Genomic DNA, 20,330 nt, shown 5'->3' with positions numbered 1-20,330 from the left:
GAACAACCCAGAAATGATTAGGAACATTGCATGCATCGTTGTATCACTTGGTGTCCACCTGGATGAATTAGGCAGAAGCTTGCTAGCACTTGTGACCTCTGCACTATTTTAAAAAAACTACAGAATCTGGCTCTCTATAAACAGTGATAGAGAGAAAGACCTTGGGCTCTTGCAGATGAATTTACTCCCGTTATATTAGGCAACATCATAATATAAAATTAATATAATACATAATGTGCATTAATATAGTAAGTGAGAATCCCACCTACCCCTGCCGGAAGTTATAGTTTCTCATAATTCATTTACTTTAATGTTCACTTGAGCTACGTAGCATTATCAACACAAAACATTTCATTGATTGCTAAGGGTTAGAAGTACAGGCTTATTTCAAAGAGTACTTGAATTTCTTGTTTATTTCATCTGTCCTAGGTCACAACAGTTTTTTCTGAGGTCAGCGAGGAATAAGTCATCGTGGCTTAGATGAAATCTCCTTTTACACAATTTGATTCTGATGCCCTACACCTCTGATCCCTTGCAATCACCTTACTATTAATGTTCTTGTTCTCAGAGTGAGTTTGTCCTGGAAACCAAGTAGAAGTATGTTTAGTCACTGGGAAATTATTTTCCTCATTATAAGTGTTCCAGTTCATTTTTTTTTTAATTAATAAAATATCTTCCTGAGGTCAAAGTCAAAGCACTAGAACTCTAGTCATTCAGCAAACACCACCAGCACTGTGCTTTGCACCCGGGACATAAAGGTGAATAAGTTACAGTCCTTACCATTGAGGAGTTGTGTATCTCATTGGAAGGAGAAAACTGCGTAAATAAGTATGTGATTGATTCTGTAGCAGACAGATGTACCAAGTGCAATGGGAATGTATTTGCAGGATAAGCTTCTTTAGGAAAATACTCTCAGAATTCCTTGTTCCTTTAACTTTATTTTTTCATGTACATATTGTAATGATCTATGGTCTGTATATGGGTTTCTATAATACAACATTTACTTAAGTACTTATATATTAATTGTAATGAAAAACTTCTTTCCTGCCGTTATACCTGATTGTTAAAGGGAGTAATCTGTCTTTGGTTCTTCTCTTTCTTTAGTCAGAAGGGGGCTCAGGAACAGAATGTTCTGCAGAGTGATAATTTAACCACTGTTAAGTCATTATCCTGAGCTGTCATCAATTCTGAGAAGCAACATTATGCACTTAAGAAAGAAATCAAATGATAGCATGCTACTGATGCATCCCAATTTCAGAGGTGCTCCTACTTGAAAACGTATCTGAAAATCAGTACTCTATGTAAAACATTACCTTTCTTTAAAAAATGTGTATTTCTGTCCTGGCTGGTGTGGCTCAGTGCATTGAGTGCTGGCCTGCAAATCAAAGGGTTGCCAGTTCAATTCCCAGTCAGAGCATGTGCCTGGGTTGCTGGCCAAGTCCCCAGTAGGGGGTGCATGAGGGGTAACCACACACTGATGTTTCTGTCCCTCTTTCTCTTTTCTTTCCCTGCTCTAAATATAAATAAGTAAATAAAATCTTGTTAAACATTTTTTTAAATTAAAAATGTATATTTCCATTGTTGCAGTCTGTGAAGATCATCTTTTTCCCTCTAGGTAGAAGACAGCTTGGAACTATCTTTCCAGGGAAAAGATGATGTGAAACTTGACATTTTTTTCTTCTATGAAGAGACTGACCATATGTGGAATGGAGGCACTCAGGCCAAGACAGGAAAAAAATTTAAGTATGAATCAGATAAGTACTTATAAAAGGGGCAATAGAGCCTTGCTGGTGTAGCTCAGGGGATTGAGCATGGGCTGCGAACCACAGGGTCCCAGGTTTGATTCTCAGTCAGTGCACATCCTTGGTGGGGGCTACATGAGAGGCAACCACACATTGATGTTTCTCTCCCTCTCTTTCTCCCTCCCTTCCCCTTTCTCTAAATAAATGAAGTCTTTTTTAAAAGGAGGAGAGCAATAGAAATAACTTTGGACGTTAGAGAAAAAGCCTCTGGGAAGGCTCCATTATCAGCTAATACTTTCTCAACGTACCCTCAGAGCCGTTATGTTTGCAAGGTGAGAACTACCTATCAGCAGAGTCTGCAAGGAGGAAGTGTCCCTGGTTTGTCAGTCCAAAGGGTCTTCAAGGTTAAAAGCGCTTGAGACATCGGAAAGATTAGACCAAAACAAGGAACCCGGAGATCAAGCCCAGAGCCTGAGCCAAAACACTGATCAGCTGTTAGAGCCATAGGTCCTTGGTAATTGGGTAGGAATAGGTTAAAGGTCAGCAGGGAGACAGTCATGGTGAAGCGAAGTTTAAGTGATGAAATCGGGATTGAGTGGGGCTGAGGCCAGGAGTGCTGGGCAATCTCTGATATGTGCCTTTCACATAGACTGAGGGCTAATCCTTAAAGGATACCGTTGGGTTTAACAGCTACCATAGTCAAGTGTAAGATGACATCCACTGTAAGATGCACTGTTATTTTATGTGCTACTAAGAAAGGAAAAGCTGTCAATTATAATCGTAAGACAGGATTCACAGATAGAAAATTTGGTGGCGGTGTCTCAGAACTGAAAGAATGCAGTACGTTAGATTGGCATTTTAAACAGTTTTTTAATGCTGCCGTAGTAAATCTCCTTGATGAGAAAAGACCAAAAAAATAGTATTAGAGTAACTGTGCTGGCCTTTATGATGCAGTGAGCCCATTCTCAGTTGTGGGAGAGAATGGATGGGAATGAGAACCCGAAGAGCAGGGGCTCTGGAGTTGGGCTGACCTTGGAAACCGCAGCTGCACCTAACTCATGCGTGACCTTAAGCTTCACTAGACGTTAATCTCCTCTGCTGTTAAAACTTGGGTTAGTACTACTCTGTGTCAGGCACCTTATGAATATTTTACATGTGCTAACACAGCTACTCCTCATAACAACCTTAAGAGGTAGACACTCTGTTAGGCACTGAGAATTTATGTGGTTTGTTCAAGATCACATAGCAAGTAAGTAAAGGTGTCAGATAGCAGCCTGTCCCTAGAATCAATCCTTTTAATCCTCTACCTCCCACCACCTGTGTACTATACTTGACCATCCGAGGCACTTAGCATAGTGCTTAGTACTTACTAAGTAGATAGTAGTTATCATTGTTGTTATTGTATATTGTTACTATGATTACTAATGGGATTAATAATATCATTACTGCCACTATTAGGGCAGATATGTGACCAGGGACATAAATGTACCTCACCAAGTAGCTGAAATTGGTGCTCTGGTCATTGAGTACATTGAGCCATTGGGCACAGCGGGGAATGTTCTGTAACACAGACAAGGGGACCTCACTGAGCCTGGCTTCTCCTGAGTCCGTTCACACACCCTACTGGAACCGCGGAATCTTTATTTGAAGGCAGGGAGTCTTCATGTAAAGTTAAACTTGTTCTGAAGGTTCGAGAGTCATCCAAACCTTTTCCCCAAAGTTATAAAGTATCCCCAAGTCGCTATTGACCCCGGAGCTTATTCCTGAAATGTTTTCTTTAATATAAAAAAGTATTTTGCTGTCTGACAACACACTTTCATGCTGGGGTAAGTGCTGATTATAAGTTAATGAATATATAATTGACACTCTGATTGTGACTAGGTACATGGGGGGGCGGTAAGTTCCACAGTTTTTTATTCAGGTATGGTAAAGATGCCAATTTTCGTGTATAATTTACAGGCATTTAAAAAAAGCTATAAGACCCCTGGCCAGTGTGGCTCAGTTGGTTGGAGCTTAGTTCCATAAACCAAAGGTTGCAGGTTCAGTCCCCAGTTGGAGCATGTGCGGGAGGCAGCCAAGCAATTTATCTCTCACATCAATGTTTCCCTCCCTCCCTCCCTCCCTCCCTCCCTCCCTCCCTCCCTCCCTCCCACCCTCCCTCCCTCCCTCCCTTTCTCACTTTCTCACTTTCTCTCTCTTTCTCTCTAGAAATCAATAAATCAGCCCTGGCCCAGTGGCCTGATTGGTTGGAACGTCATCCCGTATGCCAAAAGGTTGTGGGTTTGATTCCCAGTCAGGGCAAATACCTAGGTTGTGGGTTTGATCCCTGCTTGAGGCACATATGGGAAACAGCCAATCAGTGTCTCTCTCTCTAAAATTAAGAAACACCTTTAAATTGTTAAGTCTCTTATTGTTTAAAAAAAAGCTGTAAGAAAGGATGGCATAGAAACTAAAGGCATGGGGCCAGTCTGCTTGTTTCTGAATGCCAGTGCTATGTTTTACTAGCTGTAGCACCTTGGGTAAGTTACTTGACTTCTCTGTGTTAAGATTCCTCAAGTGTGAAATGGGAATAATAATAGAAATTGCCGTGAAGCAGATTTAAAGATTGAGTTAACATACAAAAAGAGTTTTGAATAGAATTAAGCATGTCCTGAGTTCTTAGTAATTGCTAACTGCTTTTATTAATGCTAATAAAAGTAGTGGTAAAGAAAACTGTTCCTCTTCTTAGTCTTCTGAGAAATTTAGAGATTAGGAACCTATATGAGTATCTCAATATTAAACTGAAATCTGTTCTTAGAGAACTCATGACAATGTCACCTTTTTCAAAGAAAGATGATTTTTGGAGCCAGGATCATAATCCTGTTATTCTTAAATTTTCTTTCAAGACTTGGATTTCTTCTCACCGACATCTGAAACCCACGAACCTCAAAAGCGCTGTTCGTTTCTAACCACTACACTTCTGAATAAAAAGAGCTTGTTTCATTCTGCTTTAACTGCTCTTTATGGTAGCAGTGTTTGGGAAGTGGGAGGTGTTCTGACTATTTAACGAGAGAAATGAGCAGTGATAGAACTGTCTAGACAGATGGTGTGAGTCCCAGATTTTCTACCATGTTACCGTGACCTTAAAAGGCAGAGAAAAGAACGGGATGGCTGTGTAGAGTCGTTTCTTTGGAAGAGTCTCCCAGCCATATGCCATTTTCATTCTTTTCGGCACTATTTGCTTTAAAAAAATGTAGTGTTTTCTAGAAGGGAGCAAAAAACCTTTAGAGCTACTCTGAGGGTCTTTTTTATCATTATAATATTTTACTTTTTATTTCTGTATGGTAAATTCTAAGAAAAGCTTAACAATATCATAGAATGCTTACCATTTTTTAAAAAGTTGGAGAGGACCCTGGCTGGTGTAGCTCAGTGGATTGAGCATGGGCTGGTAACCAAAGGGTCGCAGGTTTGATTCCCAGTCAGGGCACATGCCTGGGTTGCAGGCCAGGTCCCCAGTATGGGGTGTGCTAGAGGCAACCACACACTGATGTTTCTCTTTCTCCCTCCCTTCCCTTCTCTAAAAATAAATAAATAAAATATTTTTTTAAAAAGTTGGAGAGGGACTCAGGAATGAATAAAAAAGTTCCTCCTTTCAAAACTTTACTCTCGCCCTGGCTTGTGTGGCTCATTTGGTTGGACCATTGTCCCATAACTCAGGGCTTGTGGGTTCAATCCAGGTCCAGGCACACACGGCAGTCAACCAATCCATGCTTCTCTCTTCCATTGATGATTCCTTCCCTTTTCTCTCCTTTCTTCTCTCTAAAAAGCAATGAAAGAGTGTCCCCAGGTAATGATGAAAAAAAGAAAGTCTACTCTTTGCCTTCAGACTATGTTTCTGGTCCTAAGATTTAAAAATAATTATAATATTAATAACACCAATAAAGATATAGATACCATGGTATCAGCTAGATATTAGGTACTGTGATAGGTACTTTATAATCTCAAATAACCTTCACATTACCCCTATGGGTTCTGTGTTCTCACTCCCAGTTAAACGTGAGGAAACTGAAGTTTGGAGAAGTTAAGTAGCTCACTCAGGGTCATCTCACCACAATGCCATGGCCAAGGTTAACCCCAGGCCTGTCGGACTCTTAGGCAAAACTACCTTCTTCTAAGAGTTAATAGATTAACTCTAAATGCATGTAACACATTTAGAGCAATATAGGGTTAATAAGTACTATATAGAGCTAGCTGCTGCTGCTACTATCCTTACTATTTATTATTACTATTATAGTCACTATTACTACTACTATATACGCACTGATAACTTGGGTTAGTTATTCTCTGGGCAAGCATTTCCCTTCCAGGTCTAATATTTATTCCATCCATAGCTTTTAGTCCATCACTCCTTTACCTGAATTCATTCTTTAACCTAAAATCTGAATTCTACTCTTCAATATGGTCTAGATTTTTTAATGTTTATTTTTGTTCTCCAGAGTCCCAATCACCAGGAATAAAAGCAATGAAGTAATAATTATGCCTCTTGAGATAAGAAGTTTCTATTCCACAACTTCACAGTTCCCCCACATTTCTTTGAGTTATTTCTTTTGTTCCCACCTGAATCAGCTGATGTAAGCAGAGGCCAAAAGTTTGAGGAGCGATACTAGTGGAAATAATAAGAATGAATTGTTACTGAGCATTTGCTATATGCTAAGCACCATGCCGAGCTTTTTGTGCATCATCTCATTTCACCCTCGCAACAAGTTTATACAGGAGATTTTATCGTTGTCACCTTTATTTTGTGGACGAGGAAATTATAGCAGAGCTAAGACTCAGACCGAGGACCGGTCACTGCAGAGCTCACGTTCTCATCAGTGTGCAGTGGTAGTGTCGCTGTGACCTGCGTCACACTGTTAGCAAGGGGGCCTCAAAGACATTCATTTCGCTCCGCATCATTTCAGTGGGATGCCAATGAGATGCCATGGCAACAGAACTCTTCTTTATGTCAGTTAGCCCATGGTAAAACTGTTTTCGCATGTTATGTCATTACACTTGAAGTTGCAGAGCCCATCAGTGACATTAAGTGAGGCCTTACCGTGCTCCCTCCCTGACAATGGCACGTCTGTTTATTGGCATCGTCAGGGCAGTACAGCCACCGCAGTGTCCTCTAATTGGAGAGCTACTGCCCCCTGCACTTGTAGTGGGTTCCTTATGGCTTCGCATATTTGCAGTTTTTGCTTGTAGTATATATCTTAAGAAAATTTGGATCTTTTCCTCTGTGTGACAACTAGACCCCCAAATGTAGCTCCAATATAATTTAATATTTAATTTTTGTAAAATTTATTAACTGCTATGTGCTAAAGATTCTGACGTTTATATGACTTAGTTTCTTCTCCAAAGGATCTTATAATGTAGGCATGAGACAAATAGTAAAGTGCAGTATCAGCAGCGCAGGAAGTGAAGTGCAGTCAGGTGACGTTTTGGTCAACTACAGACCACTTACATGACAGTGGGCCCACGTGACTATAATGGACATGAAAAGTTCCCATTGTGTAGCGACTCATAGCCACCTTAACACTGGAGTGCGACCCACTGCCCGCGTGCTCGCGGTGATGCAGTGTAAACGAGCCTACTGTGCCGTCAGTCGTATAAAAACACAGCACATACAACCACACACGGCACATAGCATTAGGTAACAATATAAACGACTGCTACTGGTCTGTGTATTTACTATGCTTTACTTTTATTGTTACTTTAGAGTCTTTCTACTTATAAAAGGTAATTTTGCCGTAGCACAGTGCGATGCTGGCAGCAGCCTCATTCGTCTAGTCTCTACCGCATCTCTTGGTTGCATCCTTTCCTCTTGTGCTTGGTTTCATGCCGTGTTGTGTGCAGTAACATGCTGTATGGGCTTGTGGCCTGTGAGCGATATAGGCTGTACCGTGTGGCCTCGGTGCAGGGCAGGTTAAGCTGCCTAGGTTTGTCTATGATGTTCACATTGCGACGAAATCACCCAGTGATACATTTCTCAGAACGCATCCCCTTCTTTAAGCAGCTCATGACTGTATGTGCCAGGTATGGTTGAAATACCAAATCAGCTTCCTGTAGAAGCAGGTTAAGCAAGTGTGGCTTAAAAATAGAGAAGTCTGTTAGGTAGACAGAGGGAAAATAGAGAAATGCCTAATAATACATTTAATTCACTGTTTTTCTATTTAGACTGTCCCCATATTTTATTATTAAAAATTCTATATGTGTCTTTGTACAATAAGTAAAAGCTCTATTCAGGATTATTTCCTCGAATAGATTCCCAGAAGTGAAATTATTGTTTGGTCATGTCAAATGACCAATAGAGGAGTATGTAGGCAATATTCTAACACCAATAAAAGCAGAGCATTATATTTCTCAGCGTCTTGTTTTTTCTTTGACTCCTTAAGACTCTCAGCAGACCTCCAGTCTTCCTTGTCAGCATGCTTTGTTCTGCCTACTTGTTCTTCTCCTATATTTTCAATAAAGTTCTAGTCCTGTGATAATTTCACATTTACAGGAAAGTTACAAAGACACTGCAGAGAGTGTGTGTGCACCAGCTGCCCGGTCCCCCTAGTTAACACACTATCACCGTGGCACGTTTGTCAAAACCAGTTACGGACACTGGTGTGCCACAGGCCACTAAACTCCAGACTCGATCTGTCTTTCACCGGTTCTCCTGCTGATGTCCTCTGTTCTCACATCCAGTCCCAAACACCACATTGCATTTGGACACCTGGCCCTTTGAAACTTGGTTTCAGTCCAAGGGTTTAAGCACATCAGTAAGTAGTACCAGATTATTCTTCATCATCAAAAGTTCCAATTCTTTCCATGCAGGAGCGCTGAGTCGCCTCCGTTTGGAAGCTGCTCCTTAGCACCTCTAACTGGAAATAATCTCCCCTTCCTCCAAACTTCCAAAACTTTTTTCCTCTTTACCACTCCCAAGCTTTTGTGGGGTACTTTTGCTGATTAGCCCGTCCTGTCAGTTATAGTGAGACTCAGACCTGCTCAACCTGTCAGGCCGAGGTGAGCGCCAAGCCCTGCTCAGAACTAAAGTCCGGCCTCCCGAGTGCAGTCTGCCTGCTTGGCTCAGCGGTGGGGGGACACCGGGTGGATAACTGGATCCTGCCCGCCCAGCACCTCTGGGGAATCAAAGCCATCAAGTCCAGTCACCCCAGTTGTTTTCATGCACTCTGCCTCACAGGAGGTTAAAGACCAGAGTTGGTTGGTGAACCCCCACTCATAGGTTCTCTCAGCTTCATAAATACTGTGCTCCCATTGTTTTAGCTTTAAAAAACACGTTTGTTTGTCTTTGTAGTACTTAGAGCTATGAAGTTAAAAAGGCATATTTGAGCAAATGTGTATATTTAAAACATTGGCTTTTCTAAAAATGATCTCACATTTTCTACTCTGTTTATGCCTCATATTTTACAACATAAAGATTATATCTGTGAGGAAGAAAAAAAGATTATATCTTAGGTCTCCTTAATTATACCCCCAAACCTTAGTGAGTAGAGGGTGCAAAATTGAGTCATTTGGGGGGAACTTTTGAATGTTATGTGGTAATTGTGTACTTATACAGCATAGAGAAATGGCAGTTATTTACATAGCAAGCTTTGTTTTTTAAAGAAATTACCTCCGAATGAATAAACAGATCTTTTATTTATGGGAAGTAAATTATATTAAGACCGTTGTATATTTTGTCTTTTAGTGTAATTCTGTAAGGTATTCTATAAGGTAGTATTTTGTGATGTAAAAACATTTTCACGGTGAGACTCGTACGCCAGTGTAGCAGTCGAAAGTGGCAACACAGTGGACACAGTCCAAACATCCATCTTCTGGTGACCAGGTAAACACACTGTGGTCATTCAAACAATGGGCCACTGCCCGGCAAGAGAGGAACCAACTACTGAGAGATGCAGTAACAGGGATGACTCTCCAGAACATTTTGCTAGTGGGAAAGAAGTCAGATAAGAAGAGTACATATGAGTACCTGTATTTATTTGAAATTGTGGCACAGGCAAAACAAACCAGGAATGTGAGAAGACCCTGCCCGGGCCAGGGTGGGTGACTGGGTGACTGCGTGACTGGCGAAGGGCGCGGGAGCTTTCGGAGGCCAGGGGGCCGAATGTGCTGTCGGGTGGCTGTTGTAGTGGTCACGTGCCTGTGCGTTCGTCGGAAGGGAAAATGGGTGCGTTTCATCACGTGGGAATTACACCTCAAAAAGGTGACTGAAAGGGTAAAAGAAAACAAAAATATTTTCTGGCTCAGAAAACCAACGCTAAGAGAAAAGAGCCTCGTATCTCAAGTTGAAACACTTACCGGACCAGAGCCGTGAATTGATCCAGCCAGATCTAACTGCTGTGATAAACTGATAATCTGATTGGACAGATTGGGCAATCTTGGGTCAAAATAAGAGAAGACTGATGTATTTAGAATGTAATCTTAAATCACAATTTAATCTCCTATTATTATTATTATTATTATTCCCAAAGAGAAATCCTATAAAATTTGTGTGAGACAGAGTGTACATACCTGGAGTCTAGCTGATTGTGGGTGAGCTAGAGATCTCGTTTTTTGGAATTTATGCAGTGGAAATAAAAATGTCCTAAGGCTTTGTCCTCTGGCCTTGAAAGTTTTGTGCATGCCTTAAATAAATAGCTTTTGATATAGTCAGTTTGAGTGTGTGTTGAAGTGTTACACTGTAACTGTCCACACAAGCTTTGTTATCTCCTCATAGATGGCAAAACTTTTTCTTCTTTCTCGTGTGCTACAGATCACCACTTGCTTTGTCCTACAGAGCTCGCATAGCAGAGTTTAATAGTCAGTAGTTGACATTAAAAACTTTTGATAAATTTCCTAATTAGAAAGAGAGGGTTATTTTATATTTTAGTAGACTTGGAATAAAAGGGATGTAGAATTCCTTTAAGCTGATAAATGGAACGTACCAAAAACTTAGAGTGAGCAATCATATTTAACGATAAAACTTTAGCCACTTTTCTATTAAAGTTAGAAAAGAGCAAAAGAATGCATGCTCTTCTTTCTTCTATTAAGCCAGAGGGTTTAAGGCACTGGTATAACACAAGGAAAAGAAATTTGAAGTTAAAAGAAGAGACAAAATTGGTGAGGCGGATCAACTGTTCGTGTTGTTTTACATTCTCGTTTAACAAAATGGCTCTGCAGACTTGTTTAAAAGGTCAGATCCTGTTGTAATTGATGCCTGTAGCTCACTTAGCCTAGCTAACTAATAATAATAAAGAAGTGTTTTTCATTTAGCAGTTATGTTTATAGGTTTTACATAGCTGATGAAATTACTCCACCAGCCACCAGTAAGTGGTTTTCCCAGATTTGAGGGATGTCTGTGCGGTAAAAAACAGTCTACTCCGGCTAACTCTTAATTCTAACTACTGTTCTGTGCAAAAGTAACAAAGTAAAAGCTGTATGAAGTAGAAAATGAATGGAAGGATTTTTACGTGCGTGCATGTGATAAGACCTCTTGAATTTTATTCTGATTTAGGGTTGGTTGCTTTGTCTGAATTTAAGCCTGTTCACATTTTCGATCTTATCAGAGCTTTAAAAGCCAAGGTTACATTTTAGACCCATGGTGTATTATTAGCCATTGTTTACTGGTAACCTGGACAGAGTATATGGCATGTGGCATTCTGTGTCACTAATCTGCCCCCCACCCTCTCCACAATCCCTTTTTACCATCAGTTTTTATATTTTATGGTTTATTTATCTTTTCTTCTAGGAAGTGGGAATTTTCTTTTGGCTGAATGAATTAAAAATTACTTGGTGAGAAGAAAAAGTTTAGGGATGTTTCTATCGAGGAACAAAATTAACAGTTGAGTTAAACTGCCTTTGAGTTATTTTAACATTGTTTATGTATTTTAAATGTTCTGCTTTTGTTCATAAACCTTTTATGGTTCAAAACATTGCTTTTGTAAAATCTGTGGTATTCTTATTCATCCTATCCATCCTGGATCTATGAGTTTCCCTTCAGCTTTTTGCTAAAACTGTGGAGCTAATATTTAAGAGAGAAGTTTCCAGACCTGTGTTACTAGGTAGACCATGATTTTTGTTTCGACCTCAGTGTGTCAGCCTGATAGGTTGGGGCAGGTGGACATCTGCCAATCCACATGTGGTTGGGGCGGGTGGAGGCTGGTGATGGATGGCTGTGTCTGGTGACAGAACAGGCAGTTCTGTGAGTGTGAGTGTGCGGAGTAAAAGGACCCGCAGTGGTTCGGTGGTGCTGTCTCTTGTTTCCTCCTCGGCTACGAGATTTGCAGTGGCCGTCTTTTCAAAGCAGCTGGGATTGTCTGTTAACCACCGGCACCCCATTGGTTTGGGTAGAAGGGACTTGCTGCTTTCTTTAGAATTTGGTCAGCCTGTCATTTTCATGTATATTTCATTTATGTTCATCTGGTGATAAAACATGATATTCAAAAGCAGAATACGTGAGAACTGACCTTTCCTTGGAGAACGCCCCAGTTAGATCTCGTTTCCACAATACGATTACATTTTGACATCTGCCTTTTTTCCCCCATTCCTTCTTATTTCTTTAATCCTCTGATATTTGAAATTTCCGTGATCCGCTATTGCCACTACATATCTCATGACTGAAACCTCATCCCATGTTGTGAAAAAAGCTTGGGGCTAAGAACAGAGATTTTAAAAGGACAGGTGGTAAAATAAACGGCAGAGCAGGAAGAAGCTGTCCTTTAAGAGTTATGGAAGCAGTGCCCACAAGCATTGGATGTGTGTTTCTGCATTTGAGGAGGGGATGGAGTGTGAAGATTTACTCAAAAAGCCACGTCACGGGGTTACCAACCATGCCCATGAGTTGTGGTATGAAATTCTCACTACAGTATGAGCTAGGAATGAAGTCTGAGAAATACCCTAGCAGACCCTAGGGATTTCTTCAGCTCTCTAAGCTGAGAAGTTATCAAAAACCATCTGGGACACAGAAATTAACATGACCCATCACAAAGGTACCCGCATTTGTGGTGCTCTTATTGGAGAGTGTCATGTGCCAGGGTTGGTTCAGATGCTCTGGCTGACTGGAAGGGTATTATTTCCTTTCTCACTGCTACACGGGCTTCCTGCCGTGTATTAAGAATTGCAAGTATTCGCCCTGGCTGGTGTGGCTCAGGGGATTGAGCACTGGCCTAGGAACCAAAAGGTTGCAGGTTCAGTTCCTCCTGGGCACATGCCTGGGTTGCGGGCCAGGTCTCCAGTTGGGGGTGTGCGAGAGGCAACAGTTGCTGTTTCTCTGAAACATCAATGTTTCTCTCCCTCTCTTTCTCGCTCCCTTCCCCTCTCTCTGAAAATAAATTTTAAAAATCTTTAAAAAAAAAGAATTGCAAGTATTAGGAACATAGTCAAATGGAATATTTATATATGGGTTGGTGGACTGGGATTGGTTAAGGAATGGCCGCAGCCATACCCAAGCACTGCCCCAGGGTTTTCTGAACTGTCATTTTCTTCCATCTGTGGGCAGCCTTTCGCTTTGACTAAGAACAAAAGTGGCCACCAACTGTGCTCAGCTTCTATTCTGCCAGCCTAGAAACCTCAGTAAAAGAGCACTTCTTTCTCCAAGCGTTCCAACAGAGATCCCAAAACCGATTCTCATTCCCGAAAGTTCTTCCCATGTTGTGAAGAGAAGAAACATTTTTCAGAAAACACCAGCACAGAACAGAGGGCTGTCATTTACTGGGTAGGCCTGGGTCTTTTTGACCCACCTGGGCAGCCTCGGGCCAGGCTCCGCACTCCTGAGCACAGGGCCTGGGGGTGGGGAGGGGAGCCGGGGTGCTGTTAACATTAGAAGAGAAAAGGGACGGCAGCCATCCCGCAGCAATAAAGTGTCCACTGTATCTCTCCCCCAAGCTGCTCAGTGGGAGGACTGTCCTTCAGCCAAGAGGCCAGTGCCAGCTGGGCTCCTCAGCGAACACGTCCAGGTGGAAGCCTAACCCCTCTCCACATTGCTCTGTTTTGCCAGGTACCTGTTTCCCAAGTTTGCACTGTGCTGGACCGAGTTTGTAGACATGAAGGTCCGTGTGCCCTGTGAAACCATCGAATACATTGAAGCCAACTATGGGAAGACCTGGAAGATTCCCGTGAAGACCTGGGACTGGAAGCGCTCTCCCTCCAATGTGCAGCCCAATGGAGTCTGGCCTGTCTCCGAGTGGGACGAGGTCATCCAGTTATACTGAGACAGCAGACCCCAGAACGGTGAAATCCCCCGCCTGAAAAACGGGGCTAAGTGTTTAGGTATATATCTATTTGTCAAATGTAAGTAGGAGCCAAAGAAAAACAACAAGTTGGAAGACACAGAAAGAGTTCTAACTCCTAACCCAACTGATTTAATCCTCTCATTTAACATTTAATAAGGAGTCTCCGTGTGCTAGGTATAATGCTAGGTTACCATGGAGAGCAGACAACGAGACAGAGGCCTGCCTCCTTTTCTCCCTCTCTTTGGTAAGCACCCCAGTTTTCCTTTGAGGGAAACATGCTTACTCCTCAAAGAGCTCATAGAATATGGCATGTTCTCTAAGTGCTTTCAAAATGCTAGGTGATGTCTGGACTGGAAGATGGGCTCACCACAAGAGGTTAAGGAAGGATACACTAGTTAAGAAGAATAAGCCATTCCTGGTCTCTGTGTTGAAGCTTGTACTTTAGAGCTACTTTTCAGGTTGTGGCGTCTGAGTTCATATCGAAGCGATCAGACTTCCGGTGGCATCAAGAGAAGATGCTGCCAGGCTCGTGGTGTGAGCATCCTGCTGGGGAATGGACTGAAAGCACAGGGCAGCATCCCGTAAGAGTGAGCGCTTGTGTCTGGCCTTGTTAAAGATACCCCCATTTTCATACACTTCCTGTTTTCATATATGAAGTGCAAGGAGAACTTACGTTTGTGTGATGCTTCAATTTCTAGCCATTGTGAGGATATTTTCACTGACTTCTGATAGAACTTGCAGATAAATCATTCAACGAGACCATGCTACCAGACATGATTTTGAAAGGGTTGTCACTGCACAAAACTTGCTCCCCTCATTTCACTCTCAGCCATCTGTTAGGTAGAACTATGAGCTATTCACGGACATTGAGTGTTTTCTGATTTGGAGTCCGTGTACTCTCCGGTTAGATGCTATGTAAGCCTACCTGTTCCCTCCCTCTTCCACAACTCCATCAGGTCTCCGAAATGAAGATAAATGGAAAACCATGCAGCTGCTCTCCACCCCACCTCACGGTGTGTATCGGTTTTAGTGGTTTTATCTGTTGAATATCAGTGGGACAGGAACTCAGACTTCCCTAGTTTACCTCCCACCCTGGAACCCTCATTTCCTTTTCTTCTACAGAATACAGCCCTGAGTAGGCTGGGATGGCCCCGTCTTCCCCATCTCTTCATGAGTCGCTTTAATTATATGTTCCAAGTGAGGAGGAAAGGCGTGTGCAGGCACGACAAACACCTCCACCTTCTTTTTCCCTTCAGGTCCAGGAAAGGAAGCTTAGGTTCCTTAGGACGACTTTCTGAGCCAGACTGGCAGATTTTTCTCTACCCTCTTCCTTCATAGTAATTAAGAAATAAGCCATGGCCGGTGTAGTTCAGTGGATTGAGTGTGGGCCTGTGAAGCAAAGGGTCGCCAGTTCGATTCCCAGTCAGGGCACATGCCTGGGTTGCAGGCCAGGTCCCCAGTGGGGGGCGCATGGGAGGCAGCCGCACACTGATGTTTCTCTCCCGCTCTTTTTCCTTCCCTTCTCCTCTCTCTAAAAATAAATTTAAAAATATTTTTAAAAAGAGATAAAAGATTTTCCTGGCAAATAAATAAATAAGTAAATAAAAATAGAGAATAATGGGAGTGTCAGAAACGGAAACCAGAAGGGCTGAGGGGGCAGGCTTACAGAGTTTTCTCAAAACACAGTTGGGGAAGGTAACCCACAGCACCCCACTCCAAATTTTAAAAACAATGAAAACTTTTTTAAAAATTTTATTTTAAAGAGGGAGGTAGGGAGGGAGTAAGACAGGGAGAGAATCATTGATGTGCAAGAGAAACATTAATCAGTTGCCTCTCGAGGGCCCCCGACTAGGGATCGAACCTGCAGCCCAGGCATGTGCCCTGACTGGGAATCAAACCAGCAATCTTCCTGTTGCAGGACAATGCCTAACCCACTGAGCCACAGTGAGGGCACAGTGAAAACTTTTAAATGATAAATAACCAATGACTTTCCTCTCTTAATATGAGCTTTCAATGTTACAATCATTGGGTCTTTTCATAAATAACATAATTAGAACTTTAGGAAGCTTTATGGGTTACCAGTAAATTTGTCCCCAAATGCCTGGCCATTGTAATCATCTTTCTCTTTGTTAGAAAATCAGCCCATGGAAATCATACCCAAATCCTAAATTTTATAACCTAATTTTATTTTCATGGTTGAAAAAATGTATCAGGTAATAAAATAACAGTGTTCCAGTCAGACTCCACCATGCTTAGCGAGGACCCTTTGCTTGTACTCAGCATCTCCAAGTGTATACACTCTATATTTCTGTCTATTTTAAAACGGGGCTTCCACTGTTCGCTAGGGAATCTTATCTACCCTGTCTAGGTAATTTCTCTTTTATCTGTCTCTGGAGTCCAAAGTCTTGAAATAGTCAAAATCTGAGATATCCTGCTGAATTGTCAGAGGTTCCAGTCCTCCCCTAAATGACCACTGGCCATTGGAACACCTTTCTTGACTGCCTTCCGGTTTCCCAGGCCTTAGCACTTGGGTCCTACCCTAACTTTGGGGAATGAAAGCCTTTCCCCAGACTCTGAGGGCCAGGCTTGCCTCTGAGACAGATGCAGCCCTCCTTCCTCCTGTGCTGCTGAATGGCTCGACTCTGCTGAATGTCCAGAGACCTTGGACTTTCAGGTGGATTTACCACCTGTACCACTTCAGGTCCATTTAGCTGTCTATCCTGATGGATGGCTATATCAGGAAAATAAAGGATAATTGAAAGTACTCATTTTCACCTGCTTTCCCCAAATCTGTGCTTCTGTCCCAACTGAGCAAGAATCAACAGAGTATGTGATGCTATTTTAAGCTGCTCCAAATCAGAGTGAGAGTCTAATCATGGTGCATAAGTCAACCAGACCAATTAATAGCTTTTGTACAGAACCAGTGAAATGAAGGCAAGTATAATTTTTTCTAAGGCAAAATTTCTGCTTCTGTATTCTCAGAACGAGCTCAGAAGGTGCTCCCCCCGACCTTGCTGTCTGTCCCCCAGCCCAGCCCAGTGCAGAGATCATGCAGGAACACATTACAGCCAAGCAGCTATCTGCTTAGCAGTAGCTCTCACAGTGACCTGGAGAGGGGGCATTAGGAGAACCATAAGTACTGTATTTTATTCTACAAAACAAGTATGCTGTTTCATGCACCATGTAAAAAAAGTTACCAGATTTTGTAGCCTTCTGATAATTCATTCAGAGCACGGGGAGTGTTTCATGTGTTCATTAAATGAAAATTATATGTAGCTATATATGAGCCCCTTCCACTTCACAACCAGAAAAACATGTATGTGAATTTTCTGAACAAAATGATATTTTAAACTTGAGTAAATTTTAGTGTATGCTTACCAGTTTACTATTTGATTTTATCTTCAGGTACAGATAATTTGTGGTACTACTGAAAATACATGTAATGTAATTACTTTGATCAGAATTTGTAATATATAATCCAGTTTGTGATGTGAATAAAAAATTTGTAATCTCTTGAGATATTCTGTGTTTATTTTTTAAGTTGACAGTAGGAATAACAGCCACTAACATATACAAGCAATCTGGTAAACTAGTGATCTTGCCAACGGTGCAGCATTTCTGAAATTCAGGTCTAGGAGTGCAAGAGTTCTCAGTGATAACACCTTCCAGCCAAGGACCATCAGGAAGACACCTGTTTTAATCAAGGAAATTTAAGAGTATTAGCTTGTTGCTGCAAGAGAGAACACCCACCATCAGGAACCATGACATTTCGGGAAGAAAGAACTATAAAGGGCTTTTACAGGATCTGAACTCAGTCATCATGTGAAGAGCAGCTGTGGTAGAGAGGAAACAACGCGGGGTATGAAGTAAAGAGTCCTAATTTTTTTGTCTGAACCCAACAATGTCTAAAAAAATAGTTATACACCGTGACCAAGTGAGGTTTCTTACAGATATGTATGACCTGGTTTAGCATTCAAAAATCAACATAATCGTTCCCGGCTGGTGTGGCTCAGTGAACCGAATGCTGGCCTGTGAACTGAGAGGTCGCTGGTTTGATTCCCAGTCAGGGCACATACCTGGGGTACAGGCCAGGTCTCTGGATGGGGGTGTGCAACCAGTTGATGTCTCTCACACATGAATGTTTCTCTCCCTGTCTTTCTCCCTCCCTTCTCTTTTCTCTAAAAATAAAATGTTTTATAAATTTTTTTAAAAAGTCAACATAATCACCATATTAACAAATGTGAGAGACTGTTTATCCCCAAGATTGCTAACAAGGCAAGGAGGTCTGTTCTCACTACTCTTACTCAGTATAATCCTGGATGTTCTTGCCACCGAAATAAGGCAAGAAAAATAAAAGGCATTCAAATTGGAAAGGAAAAGAGAAAACTTTATTTTCAGATGATACTGTTGTCTATATTGGTAATAGATAATACCAAGAAATCTATTATAAATTAAAAAAACAACCCAAACAAGCCAAAAATTAAAAAAAAACGACCCTGGAGCATATAAATGAGTTTAGCATGGAGATACATGTATACATGCACCAGATAAAGATCAACACCAAAAAATCTATTGCATTCCTATATGGTAACAATGACTTGTGAAAACTGAAGTTAAAAGTACGGTATACTTAGGGTCATTCCAAAGAAAATGAAGTACTTTGGTATAAACTTAAAACATATATGGTATCTGTATATGAAAATGCTGTTGAAAGAAATCAAAGAAGACCTAAATAAATAGAGATGCATACCATATTCATGGAGTCAACATATTCCATGGACTCAACTAATAAATTTTCCATATTCATGGAAAACAACATAGTAAGATGTCACTTCCACAGGTTTAATGCAATTCCTATTGAAATTTCAGCAAGATTTGTAGTGGGCATAGGCAAGCTTATTGTAAAATGTATGTGGAAAGGCACAAAGTCCAGAAGAGCTGAAGCAATCTTGACAAGAGTAAAGTAGCAAAAAGACTTGAAATTGGAAAACTTAACTTTGTCCTTACATTTCAATAGATGTGTTTACCTGACCTTATAAAGCAGGTGTTGCTATCCTTTGACTTGCATACAAAAAAGCTGCAATTTAGAGGTAACACAGATCTTAAACCCTGTCTTCTGACTTGAAATGAAGTGGCTACTCTGCCACTCTAGTTAACCGTTGATTGAAAAAACATTTTTTAAATTAAAACTTGAGATCAACCTCTTAAACTAAAAGTGAGAAGAATCACTTTACCCAATATTAAGGTTTACTATATATGCCTATAGTACTTGTTATGGGATGCACTTTGCCCCCCCTCCAAATTCTTATATGGATGTCCCAATCCTCACTACCTCAGAATGTGACCATATTTGGAAATAGAGCCTTTAAAGAGGTAATTAAGGTAAAAAGAGGTCGTATGGGGATGGAGGGGCTAATTCAAGACGCTGGTGTCCCTGTAGGAAGAGATTAGGGTACAGACAAGCACAGAGGGAAGACCATGTGAAGACTTAGGGAAAAGATAGCCATCTACAAGTCAAAGAGGGGGGCCCTCAGAAGAAACCAACCCTGCCAACACCTTGATCTTGGGATTGTAGCCTTCACAAGGCTACAAACCTTGTAGCTGTGAAAAGTACATTTCTGTTTTGAGCCACCCAGTCTGTAATACCTGGTTAGACAATCCTAGCAAATGAATGCAGTGATCAAGACAGCATGGCACTGGTGAAGGCATAGACACATAGATCAATGGAGCAAAATAACCCGGAAACGGACACACAAATATGCTCAACTGATATTTTTTGATTGCAAAACAATTCAGTGGAAGAAGGATAGCCTTTTCAACAAATGTTCTAAGAGCAACTGGACATCCATAGCCCTCCCCACTCCCAGCCCTAAAAAAAGACCCTCAACTACTTCATACGAAAACGAATTCAAAATGGATCACATACTTAAATGTAAAATGACACTTTCAGGATAAAAGATTAGGAGAAAAATCTTCATGACCTAAGGCTAAGCAAAAAGTCCTTTCTTATACTTGACACCAAAAGCACAATCCTTAAAAGGAAAATTTGACAAATTGAACTTCATCAAAATTAAAAACTTCTCTGCAGGAGCCCAAATGAAGAAGATGAGAAGACAAGCTACAGACTGAAGGAAATGTTTGCAAGTGCACACCTGACAAAAGATTCAGCCATTATCTAGTCTATGTGAAAAACCTCAATACTCACCAGTTCTTTAAAAATCAAATTGGTAATGAGCAAAATACAAGATAGAACATTTCACTGGGGAGGATATACAGATGACAAATAAACATGTTAAAAAGATATTCAATGTCATTGACCAAATAGTCAGAAGCAGTAGCTAAAGCAATCCTG

General features: G+C 41.2%; 1 protein-coding gene across 8 annotated transcripts in view; it reads left to right on the top strand.

Moving 5' to 3' along the window:
• The window catches only part of FKTN (fukutin), a 43,175-nt gene extending 25,680 nt beyond the window's left edge, over positions 1 to 17,495 (top strand). For 6 of the 8 annotated variants that reach the window (XM_037152701.2, XM_037152703.2, XM_037152702.2 and 3 more), the window contains 2 exons: positions 1,616 to 1,743; positions 13,744 to 15,942. In XM_037152701.2, coding sequence (XP_037008596.2) covers positions 1,616 to 1,743; positions 13,744 to 13,957 — 342 coding nt within the window. In that variant the 3' untranslated portion in view covers positions 13,958 to 15,942. Of the gene's footprint in view, positions 1 to 1,615; positions 1,744 to 1,952; positions 2,075 to 13,743; positions 15,943 to 16,960 lie in introns of those variants that run through there. The other 2 variants (XR_008389920.1, XR_008389921.1) reach the window with 2 other exon arrangements.
• Positions 17,496 to 20,330: the final 2,835 nt, after the last annotated feature.

The sequence above is a fragment of the Artibeus jamaicensis genome, unplaced genomic scaffold (genome assembly GCF_021234435.1).
Source record: "Artibeus jamaicensis isolate MK-2021 breed Jamaican fruit bat unplaced genomic scaffold, CSHL_Jam_final scaffold_1964, whole genome shotgun sequence".
NCBI lineage: Eukaryota > Metazoa > Chordata > Mammalia > Chiroptera > Phyllostomidae > Artibeus > Artibeus jamaicensis.
This window is presented reverse-complemented; position numbering and strand designations above follow the sequence as displayed.